The sequence below is a fragment of the Lithobates pipiens genome, unplaced genomic scaffold (assembly GCF_037356315.1).
Source record: "Lithobates pipiens isolate NorthernLeopardFrog02 unplaced genomic scaffold, aLitPip1_a1.2 Scaffold_23, whole genome shotgun sequence".
In the NCBI taxonomy this organism is placed as follows: domain Eukaryota; kingdom Metazoa; phylum Chordata; class Amphibia; order Anura; family Ranidae; genus Lithobates; species Lithobates pipiens.
In genome coordinates this window covers 107768936-107781390 of record NW_027507785.1, presented here as the reverse complement: position 1 = coordinate 107781390, position 12455 = coordinate 107768936, and the positions used below count along the sequence as shown (strand labels likewise).

General features: G+C 40.1%; 1 protein-coding gene across 1 annotated transcript in view; it reads left to right on the top strand.

Moving 5' to 3' along the window:
• Positions 1-10777, top strand: part of LOC143927793 (platelet glycoprotein IX-like) — a 57404-nt gene extending 46627 nt beyond the window's left edge. The window contains exon 2 of the mRNA XM_077452157.1: positions 8067-10777. Within this exon, the coding sequence (XP_077308283.1) occupies positions 8082-8678 (597 nt within the window). The 5' untranslated portion in view covers positions 8067-8081 and the 3' untranslated portion in view covers positions 8679-10777. The remainder of the gene's footprint in view (positions 1-8066) is intronic.
• The last annotated feature ends 1678 nt before the right edge of the window (positions 10778-12455 follow it).

The following is a 12455-nucleotide window of genomic DNA, read 5'->3' as shown; positions in this document are numbered from 1 at the left end:
CAGTCGAATTGTATCGCCTGTATCCTGTAAATAGGATGGTATATTCCTTACTAAGGGCTGAAGATAAGAATCTATATATTTGCCTATTCGCGAGGTAATGGAATCTATACCGCTGACGATTGGACGGCCTGGTGGGTTCACTGAGTCCTTATGTATCTTAGGGAGTTGATACACAGTTGGAATCCGTGGAGCCAGTGGGATCATAAATTCTCTCTCTTTCTTATTTAGAATACTCAAAGAGAAACCTTCATCTATGATCTGTGTAAGTTCTTTTTTATATTTAAGGGTAGGGTCACCTGGTAGGGGGCTATAAGTAGTAACGTCACTCAATAATCTATTCATTTCATCAATGTAACGTGTTTTGTCTAATACCACTAAGCCACCCCCCTTATCAGCAGGGCGAATGATAAGGTTTTTCTTTTCACATAAGGATTTGAGGCCCTGTGCTATGGAGGGATCTTGATGTACCCTTTTAATAGGTAACTTATCCAAATCATTTAGAACGAGATTTTTAAAAACGTTAATAGATGGGGGTAGAATACCTGGGTTGAACAAAGAGGGATTGCTCAATCCAGAGTGTCTGACTGTTGTGGAATCAGGAATCTTGTTGGTTACACTAGGAGAGGACAAAAAATGTCTCTGAATGTGTAACTTGCGAATGAACTTCTGCACGTCAATGAATGTATTAAATTTGTTGAGTTTTCTTGGAGGGACAAATTTAAGGCCCTTGTCTAAAATGCGTTTTTCACTCACTGATAATGTTGCTGTACTAAGGTTAAAAATGCCCGCGCCTACTGTGTCCGTTTTCTTTTTGTGCTGGATACGCCTCCCCCCTCTGGTGCCTCGTTTGGTTTTAGGTTTGCCCCACGAATGGGGGTATCCCTGTGAAAATCCTGATGATAAGGGGGCCCTGGTGGATAATTACGATTATATGGAGGTCTAGAGGGGGGTTCATCATTATATGTCATATAGGGAGGAGGGTCACGTTGAAAATCGTAATGGTCCTCGTCCCTAAGGGGTAGATAGCGATTATAGGTGCGAATCGGAGTGCTATGTGAATAGTCATCCCTCCTATGACTATATTTGTCATCTCGCCGGGTTCCATTATGTTCACGGGGAGTGTGTTGATAGCCACCATTAGTGTCACCATGGTGTCTATCTTGACCGTGACTTTGATTGTTTCTACCTCTACCCTTATTTCGGGGTTTGAAGCCTTTACCTTGATGGTTAGGGTATGGTGCTTGAGCAGGGGATCTATATACATAATCATTTGTTCTAGAGGGCCCGATAGGCCTGGGCTGGGGTGGAGGAGGTTCGTAAATCAACCTTCTTTCCATCTCCATAGCTTCAGGCTGTATATTATCTGATGCTGGATTATTACCTGGTTCGGAAACGATTTTTTTCTGCCAATTAAAGACAGAATTAGATTTATAATCATTCACATCACGATTGTATTTTTTTTGCTTTTTAATTCGTTGGTCTTTTTCCTCTTTCTCTAGATGGTTTTTTAGATTGGAGGATAACGTATTATATTCTGATGTGCCTAATGCCGGTGTAAGTTTTTCTCTAATGTCTTTGATTTCCTTGTCAATGGAGGGTAGCCTAGCCTGTTTCTTATCTATCAAAAAATTCAACAGTTTAATACCCATGTCATTAAAAAAGGTAAACCAGACATCAAACTCCACCTCCCCCTGTTGGGGATGTATATCCCAACGTAATCCCCGGGGGACCATCTTTTCCTTGATATATTGCCTCAAAAAGGCGATGTCCCATTGGAGATGAACCTCAGAGACCATCACATTTTTGAGTCTAATAAAAAGGCCACTGACTTCAGTATTGGTGGAATTAGATGTAAATACACCATCAGTATTGAAGGACCTAGAGGTTCTATATTCAAAAATATCCATATGAAAGATAAAGCAAAATGAAACAAGGAGGAAGCTGCAGTGAATAATATGTCACAAAGAAAAATAAAGTAAAAGGGAAAACACTGCGCTAAAGTTAAACCTGTAACAAGACGGCCGGTGATGGCCAAAAATAGCAGCTAACACTAAAAACAAACAAAGTTCAGCATACAAAAGAAAAAATATGTGTAGCGCTTCAATATTACTGAATATAATCAACATAAAATAATTAATGTGTAATCAACATAAATTGTAGAGTGATACAAAAATTCATATAGTTAATAATTTGAGAAAAAGAGTCCATAGGATGGGCACCAGTTTCACAATGGAGCTGATATAGAGATGACTGGACCGTTATAAAACAAAAACAGGTCACTGGGCAAGTATATTCATGTAGGCCAGCTTGTCTGTAAACGTCAAAAGAAGGTAGATAAATACTTCTTACCAGCTCTGTTGGACTCACAAAGTCATATGACAATTGAGTCTGAAAAGGCTTGAGGTCTCACTCTGGGACCAGAGAGTATATGGAAGGAGGTCCGTTGGACTGGTGGAGGAACTTCAAACAGCAGTGTACTCAATGGCGTGTTTCGCAAACTGGAACATCGAGGTAGTTTGGAATCCAGCTCAGACACGGTCCAATACTCCAATCGCCCCAAATGGGGAGAGAAATGTTTGAGGGTTTAAACCACACAGAAGGGAGAAAAGAAAAAAGAGCTCCACATGGTGCGGGTCAAATGATATAAAATACGGATTTATTGAAGTCAAAAAGTTATAAATGACTTGGTGATCACAGAAATAAAATGAAGTAAAGTTAAAAGCAATGTAGGGTGCCAACAGCTAGCCCGACGCGTTTCGACATAAAAGTCTTCGACAGGGGCATGTTGGAACCCACCACATTGCTAACAAATATATAAGGGGTCAGAGACAGTTCCGTCTACAAAGGGGCGGAGACTCCTGTTACAGACCGCCTTTCACAAAAACAATGAACAATTTAGATCAGGTCAAGATAAAAATGTTCAAACGCAATAATCAAGTACACATATCATCTAATATAACCCTTCTATTCACATAAGCAGTTAGTTTAGATTTAGTGATGGTGAAGGATAGATCATATAACATACATACCAAGTGAATCAGTTGCATATATTGATCTAAAACTCTTCCAAAGGTGTCTGATATAATCACAGGGCATAGGCCGTCTTGTTACAGGTTTAACTTTAGCGCAGTGTTTTCCCTTTTACTTTATTTAGCTTGAGTACACGAACAGATGGTCGGACATTCTCCTTCAGGATCTCTTGGTAGACAGCAGAATTCATAGTTCCTTTTATCACGGCAAGTCTTCCAGGTCCTGAAGCAGCAAAACAGCCCCAGACCATCACACTACCACCACCATATTTTACTGTTGGTATAATGTTCTTTTTATGAAATGCAGTGTTCCTTCTACGCCAGATATACTTGGACACACACCTTCCAAAGAGTTCCACTTTTGTCTCATCGGTCCACAGAATGTTGTCCCAAAAGTCTTGGGGATCATCAAGATGTGTTGTGGAGAAATTGAGACGAGCTTTGATGTTCTTTTTGCTCAGCAGTGGTTTTCTCCTTGGAACTCTGCCATGCAGGCCATTTTTGCCCAGTCTTTTCCTGATGGTGGAGGCATGAACGCTGACCTTAACTGAGGCAAGTGAGGCCTGCAGTTCCTTGGATGTTGTTGTGGGGTCTTTTGTGACCTCTTGGATGAGTCATCGCTGCGCTCTTGGGGTAATTTTGGGCTGCCGGCCACTCCTGGGAAGGTTCACCACTGTTCCATGTCTTCGCCATTTGTGGATAATGGCTCTCACTGTGGTTCGCTGGATTCCCAAAGCTTTGGAAATGGCTTTATAACCCTTTCCAGACTGATAGATCTCAATTACTTTCTTTCTCAATTGTTCCTGAATTTCTTTGGGTCTCGGCATGATGTGTAGCTTTTAAGGATCTTCTGGTGGACCTTACTGTGTCAAGCAGCTCCTATTTAAGTGATGCCTTGATTGTGAACAGGTGTGGCAATAATCAGGCCTGGGTGTGGCTAGAGAAATTGAACTCAGGTGTGGACAACCACAGTTATAGTATGTTTTAACAAGGGGGGCAATCACTTTTTCACACAGGGCCATGATGGTTTGGATTTTTTTTCACCTTTAATAATAAACACCTTCATTTACAAATTGCATTTTGTGTTTACTTGTGTTGTCCTTGACTATTGTTTAAATTGGTTTGATGTTCCGAAACACTTAAGTGTGACAAACATGCAAAGGAACAGGAAATGAGGAAGGGGGCAAACACTTTTTCACACCACTGTATCTATCTTTTCTTTTTTGATATGTGCGTTCGAAATGGTTGGGAGCCATCGTCCTCCCATTAGTCTGTGTTAGTCATCTACATGCCCTAGTAATTCTAAATGGCTTTGTGCAGTTTAGTGTAATGGTGTTTACCATGGCAACTACAAAACCTAAATCTTTCCTTCTGGCTCCTGTATAATGGTAGATTTTTATTTTTTTTCTTTGTCATGTAAAGTATATAACCAAAATGTTCTTTGATCAAAATTATAATGTGCATGATCTAAGTAGAATTACTATAATAGTTATTGCTAATAATGAATCACACTCCTATAGAAAAAAATTTATTGAAATAGAGATATTTGTGAAATTATGGCCGTAATAAGTAGCAACTCATCACATTCAGTTCAGACCAAGGTCACCTTATCAAGACATTGTCTAGGTTGCCTAGCATACCTTCAGCTCTCATATATTCTCAGTAATACAAAGACAAGCCTAATGGCAAGGGGCTGGCAGTCAGAGGAAATAAAATATATATTTTTTCCAATTTGCAGTTTCATTGCAGCAGCAGAACTGTTGGCCTAGCACAAAGCGGAGATAAACTATATGGGCAGGTGGATAAATTAGGTCTCTTAGATGAAAAATTGATACTGAAGTTGAAAATGAATTAATGCAAGATACGACTCAGCAACTAAAATATAATCTATAGTAATAATGTTTTGCTGCAAGGTGTTTGGAAAATAATGTATTGAGGATAATTCATTGCACAGGAGAACAGCAATTGGAATTATGTGTCGGAAGTACAAGGAAATATGGAAGCAGTGAAAGAGCTGCAGATCCCAGAGCTGAACTAAGGCTGCTCTGATAAATGTGCTATGATAGTGTACTAGAGACATTACATTCTGTGTGAATATCAGCACCACAGGTGCTACAGTAGTGAGCCTCCTTCAGAGACATCAGTCACCGGCTGAGCAAGACTTTGCTACATTGAAGAATTGATAATAAGAAAGCTCACGTTTTTTTTTTTATTTGAAAATAAAATTTGGCCTGTATAGGAACAGGTTTAGCAGTTTGCAATGTTATAAGCCCTAACATAGTCGGTACTCCTAGCAAGTGCTCATGACAGGCCCAGCTGATCGTATTAACCCCCACAACACTGCAAGATTATGGCTGTGGGGTTATGGCATGGGCAGGGGGGGCATAGGACTTTGAATTTCAACTAAGAGACCAGCCAGCAGCACAAGGGACTTTTTGTATTGAATATGAGTGTCCCTTGTGATGATTTATTTTTCTACTATTAACTATGCTTGATGGAGTTGTAAAGGCAGAAGGTTTTTTTTATCGTAATGCATTCCATGCAAAAAGCCTTCTGTAGCAGCCCCCCTAATACTTACTTGAGCTCCATCTCTATCCAGCGATGTCCATGAGGTAAAAAAAAAAAAAAAAACTCTGCCTTTAGAACAACATTAAAGCGGAGTTCCACCCAAAAGTGGAACTTCCACTGATCTGCTTCCTCCCACCCTCATTTGGAACCTTTTAGGGGGAGGGGGGAACGGGTACCTGTCTTTGACAGGTACGTTTCCACACTTTCGGGAGATGGCGCTGCTGTGGCATCCCTCGGAAGTTCGGCCCCCCTCCTCCTTCCCCCGCCGCCGGGCACATTAGAAAGTGCAGCACGCTTCACGCACACATACGCACATAGGCAGTATGGAGCCGGCTGTGAAGCCTAGAGGCTTCACTGCCAATTTCCTTTATGACGAATGGCAGTGGCAGCATCCGCCAGCCAATCCAAAAACCACTGTTTATTTATTTTTTTGTTTTACTAAACAAACAAACTATTGAGAATTAAAAAAAAAAAAAAAAAACTGTTTTTCTTATTTACAAAATGTTATAGCAGAAACTAAGTAATTTTTCTCCTTCACTGATGTATGCTGATGAGGCTGTACTGATAGGCTGCATTGATGGGCATTGATAAGGTGGCACTGATTGGTATATTCTCCAGCCCAGGTTCCCATTGTTGCAATTTGGTATGCGTTTTGACATGATTTTGTGGTGCCACACCAATTCACAAAAGTCGTTTCTGTACTACTTTTGGCATGCAGGAACCTGCACAGATGTCTCCGAAATCGACCCACGAAAACAGACTGATATGCAGGTATGAAATCCTGCAACTTCAGCTTAATTTGCGCAATTTCAATCCCGCAGCAGCATGAACCTAGGCTTAAAGGAGAAGTCCAGCCTGAGCTTGTTTGGCTGGGCTTCTCCTATGGATCATAGGAGTACAATGCGTTTTGCACTCCTGTGACCCTTTTTCAGCAGAGAGCGGTCTGAAGTCCGCTCTCTGCTGACGTCACACAGATTAGTCCAGGCAGTCTGGGAGTCTGGTTCTATCAGGTGCCTGGACTGGTGGCCGTCTCAGCCTCTCAGCGAGTCCCTCCACAGCTCCAGTGAGTATGGAGGAGCAGGAGAACTGCTGATCGACAGGCATGAGTTGGTGAGCCGAGAGAACCGAATCATCGGTGATGTTAAATGGCTCGGGTCTCGGCACAGATAAAAAAATCATTTCCATACTTCTCTTTTAAGGTATAAAACCTTCATGTGTCTGTGCCCCCCCCCCCCTTTTAAACACGTACCTGATGCCAAGATGAAAAAAGCATGTTTTTACCCCCAAAAGAAAAAACATGCCACATACCTTATTAAAGCATATGAAAAAATTGGTTGGAATGAGACTTTTGAGGCAGGGATATCAAATAAAATATTTATAAAAAATATACACATTTTATTAATCAAGTCTTAATAACTCTTCATAAAAACAAGAGAACAGATGTAATAATGATCATAGTACAACTTGGCTCCTGCTGTTGTCAGTCAAAAACCTGTAGAAAGGGAGCAGAAGGCGGACCCGTATGAGTGGAATGTCTATGGGAGAACACAGAGAAGGTTGCCAGTGTAGGATCCCAGAAGAGAAGGTTCAGAATTGCTCTGTGCAATACTATTGAACCAGAGCAGACAGGTATAACATGTTTGTTATTTTAATTTGAAAAAAAAAATCTTTACAATCACTTTAAATATATATATTTTTATCTGAGGTAGCTTGGGAATCAGTTTGGTAAAAGCAAAATAGTTTCTTTATTTGAAAATGGATAAACAAAAGACAGCTTACTTCAGCCAAAATCAATCAACAATCCAAAGTCCTGGTATCACAAAACCTAAACAGCAGGCTCACCGCTTTTTGGTTTTGCACTGGGGTTGAACTCCTCCATGGTAGGGTGCTAGACAGACAGGCCACACAAAGGGTCAGCAACCCACGACTCAGCTTGTCTGAGAATTCACGCTTTACACCACAGCTTGTTAGCCTCTCTCCCCACTCACTTCCCTGACAGGGGTGCTGCTTTCACTACTGCCTTTCAAGCCTCCCCCTGCCTGGCACCTAACCCCTTCTGGACCAGAGTCCAGGTAGTCAGCATTTGGAGGTTCTTTCCACCCAAATCTCTTAGAACATCCAAAGTCCCAGGTCCCTGATAGGAACTTACCACTTCAGAGAGAACTGATAATCAGTGTATCCTGTACAATAAAAGTTGTGGTTATTAAATATCCCCAAAATGCTCCATCTGAAACCTCAACAAAAATGTAAAAAATGCAAACTATTAGCGCACTGAAAACTGAAAATTGGTCTGGAAAGTAAGGGTGTGTAACAAGCTGTTATTGAAGTGATGTCTTCATGTTTAGTGTTTACAGATTTCAACCTAAGCAGCAAAAACATATACATGGAATTATAATCGTAATAATAAAGTGTATTAAAATAATATTATAATGCAATATGATAAACTATATTTAATCTTATGTCTTACAGGCACTGTAGAGTAAAATGTCTTGGTTTCTCATGCTACTTTTATTTGGGTTTGGTGCAAGTAGTATCGATTTATGCCCCACCTCTTGCAGTTGTGGTGCAATTGAGACCCATGGATTAATAGTTAACTGCAGTTCGAAGCATCTCACAACTGTGCCAGATCTCCCAATTACCACAGTGAAGCTTTATTTGCAAAACAATTTGATGACTACAGTTTCACCAGGAGCTTTGGATCACCTAGCCAGCCTCCAGGAAGTTGATGTCTCTGGGAACCCTTGGAATTGTGACTGCAGTATCCTTTATCTCAAAGCATGGTTGGATTCCCAACCTGTGCAGAGAAACCCTGCAAAAGTGCAGTGTGCAACTCCACAATCTGCATCCATGAAGGCTTTCAAAGACCTAACGGGGAATGAAATACCAAGGTGTGGAAGACCATGGCCAATCAAATGCAAAAAATTCTTTGTGCGGGACTTGTACATAAATGGACTTGCAGTGGTGGTCCTGGTCTTCATGTCCTATATAGCACGGATGGCCCGGAAACTCTCTTGTCGCGTTGCAGTCTCAACTCCCTTTCTCCAAAAAACATCCATGAAAGAAACCTCCAAATCTAAATAGGACTTGCATTACAGCTAATCATAACCGATGCATTTAGCACATAATGTACAGTATACAGTTTTGACAGTTTTGGTGTTATCGGTGAAAAATATTGCCTTAGGGGCCCTTTTTATGCAACATATACCGCCGAGGTATCTGCCTGGTGCACAAGTTTTAGATTACACGAATATTTGCTGAATGTCACATTCATTGCTTCATAAGTACCTTTTGAGTCAATCATTTTCTAAAACTCAATAGTACTGGATGTGTTTTTTGTTGTAGAAAGAAACATTCTTGGAATATAATCCATACTAAATATGCCAATACATTTTGGAACAGTAAATAAGTCATAAGTAAAATATAAAAAATCCCCACAATAATATATAATAAACAGTTATTATCTTAATATTCAGGAAATGGTCACCAACCATTCTATAGGAATATGTTCCATTATAACAAATGCTGGGACCAGCCAAGAAACAATAAATAGATGGTTGTGTGCATGAATGTGTTTTCTAGGAGAAAGGATATCAGGGCACCAAGAGAGATCTATCTCATTCATATTCTTTGCAAGTAAGGTACTAGGTATCACATAGTAAAGGAATGTAAAGAAAAAACAGCATGCCAAGCATTAAAACACCCAACTTGGGTTTTATAAAACTATGTCATGCTGTATTAAAGTTAGTCATTTATTAGTCATTACCTTATTTGATAAATCATATTGTCACAACAATAAAAAAAAGTATGTATAGAAACTAAATAGTAAAAAAAAAAGAAAACACAATAATGAGTTCTGGATTTATAGATATCCATAAGTGTATTAGAAAAAAAAACACTTAAAGCCTTATCTATTAAAAAACAGAGCTATTTCTCAGATGTCAACATTCAAACTCAAACTTTACAGCAGGTCTGATGTTGAATGGCAGCTGAGGCGACTTTCATTTAAAGTGTTACTAAACCCAGGACCCTGCATTCATTATATCCGGTCTCCCACAATACACAGAACATGGAAATGCAATTATTTTAGTAAATATAAACTGCTAAATATCTTTTCTCATCGACAGTATATAGCGGTCTTGTGACTTCTAACAGTGTCTGGTTAAAGCTTGTAGCAGTAGTTTTCATTTAACTCTGCAGGACCCCTGATCCTCTGTCTGGACAGTGCTGATTGGCTCTGTGCCGATCACATGCACCCTCTGAAGAAAACAAAAACTCTCTAGCAATACACACCAAACTGAACATGTGCATAGTGCCTCCAAAAACTGTGTACTATCAGGAGATGAATTTGGCACTGTGGAAGAAGGGGAGGATCAGAGGAGACAGGATCACATAGCCTTTTTACACAATGTAGATGATTACCCCTTAGGTTCCACAGTGAGTATAACAAGCATGCTTTATTGCATATACAGAATTATTTAACAGTAGTGGGTTTAGTAACACTTTAGGTTCTGGAGCACAGAGGGCCACACACTGGGGGGAGATTTACTAAAACTGGTGCACCCACAATCTGTTGTAGCTGTGCATGGTAGCCAATCAGCTTCTACCTTCAGCTTGTTAAATTTAGCTTTTACAATAAAACCTGGAAGCTGATTGGTTTCTATGCAGAGCTGCTCCAGATTTAGCATCATGTAGATTTAGTAAATAAATCTCATTAAGCACTGGTTGGCCGCATGTTGGGAACTAGGACTTTGTACTATCATTCCCAATCCCCAGCCAAAGAGAAAACAGGCTGTAAATATTCAGGTCTGACATTAAAACAGAAGGATATTTTTAAGCTGATAGTGAGTTTTACTTTTTTGTATCAGAAATACTTTGCTATTCCTTATAGCTTTTAAGGTACATAAATGCCAAATGTTCTGAACCATATCAAAATGAGAATACGACAGGCGCTGATCTAAACACTCTTTATCTAAGAACTAGAGTTATTTCCCAGACGTCAACATTTAGATTCAAACTTAATGGCAGGTCTGATGTTCAATGGTGATTGAAAAGTAATGCCAAGTTGCTGCAAGAACGCAATAATAAATAAGGGATTGGATTGTCTGTTCCCCATAAAATACATTAGGTAATGCACATTTTGATGTGGAGAATGTTACTAATAAAATCCTCAATAAAAAACGTTTAACTTTTTTTAGATTTGGAACACAGTGGGCCACACACTGAGCACTGGCGGGCTACATGTGTAGGGCACCGGGGCTGTATACTATTTTCTATTCAAAGGGTAAAATATTTTTAGAAGGGAAATAAGGCCTGATGTTGAAACAAATGGAACTTATTATGCTGATGGTGAGTTTTACCTTGTATCAGAATTACTTCTGGTTTAAAGATTCTTTTATATCTCCAGAGCAGTCAGTGGTGCATCACTAGTCCTTATAGCATTCATGGTACACAACTGTCAAATGTTCTGAACCATATCAAAATGGGAATACAACAAGCATTGAGATACACTTTCTATTTACAAATGTTGTGCTATAACATACTATTGTATGTAGCACTACCCCTGCAGGAGCTGCTGCTGAATGTTTGGTTCGGCACTCTACCCTCTCAACTCCAGGAATGGACTTGACCCCTCTGGCACACCTGCTTAGTAATATTAGTGTGGAACCCAGCAGTATAGGAAAACACAGTAACAACAGAACATGAAATATATTCACCATAGCCCTGGATCCTGTCCCTTCACCAGTTGAAGGAGTAATAGAGACACACACAGATTATCAATTAACCACTCAGAAAGTTTAATAAAGTGGGTAATAAACATAAGGAACAATGTAGTGAGATATAAACAGTAAATGACATTGGATAACAATCAATATGGATATGAGAACGGTAGATTCAATAATAAACATATAGAATATAGGGGTACAGTAGGACAAATGTTTAATATTCTCAAAGACCTATATCAAACATCTTCCCAGTGAAGCCTCAACACAAACACCAAATTGCAAAGTAATGTCTTTCACATGTAATGACACAATGCAATATCTATCTTATCTCAAGGGCCCCCCCCCTTAGGGTTGCCACCTTTTGTTCAAGTAAAACCCGAACACTTTAGCGGAGCACGCCAATTTTTTTTTATAGTATAAACTATACATATATTTTGCTATTAAATGACATTTCTAATCATATGAAGTTAATAACAAGAGTCCCCCTTTACATCAGAGTCCACAGAGTTCCCCTTTTTACATCTGAACTCGCAGAGTCCACTTTCACTGTAAGGGGGGGACTCTGCAGACTCTGATGTAAGGGAGAACTCTGGGGACTCTAACATAAGGGATGCTCTGGGAACCCTGATGTAAGGGGGAACACTGAGAACTCTGATGTACGGAGAGGACTCTAATGTAAGGGGGAACACTGTGGCTTCTGGTTTAAAGGGGAAATCTGATGTAAGGGGTGCTCTGAGAACCCTGATTTACATTAGTGTACTCATTCAGAGGCAGGAGATAGAAGGGGGGAGACTTCAGTCACAGACAGGGATGGATGGTGAGCTCACTCACCCCTTGGCAGTCAGAACCTCTCATCCAGATGTATCTGAGGCTGCTGAATTCAAATTTTTCCGGCCCCAACTTTCCTTTTCTGAATCACAGCGCCTGGGATTGGAGTGTGGGCAGACGCATGATTCCAAACCCAAACTGTCCAGGTGAATCCTGGACAGGTGGCAACCCTACCCCCCCAGATTGTAATTTAGTGTCCCAACTTCCTAGTAGAACCATGACGCTTTGTAAAAGATGATAAAAGTTATTTTTCTTCAGATATCTTCAGCTAGGCTGTGTTTTAAACTGCAGTATTTGTAATCCACAA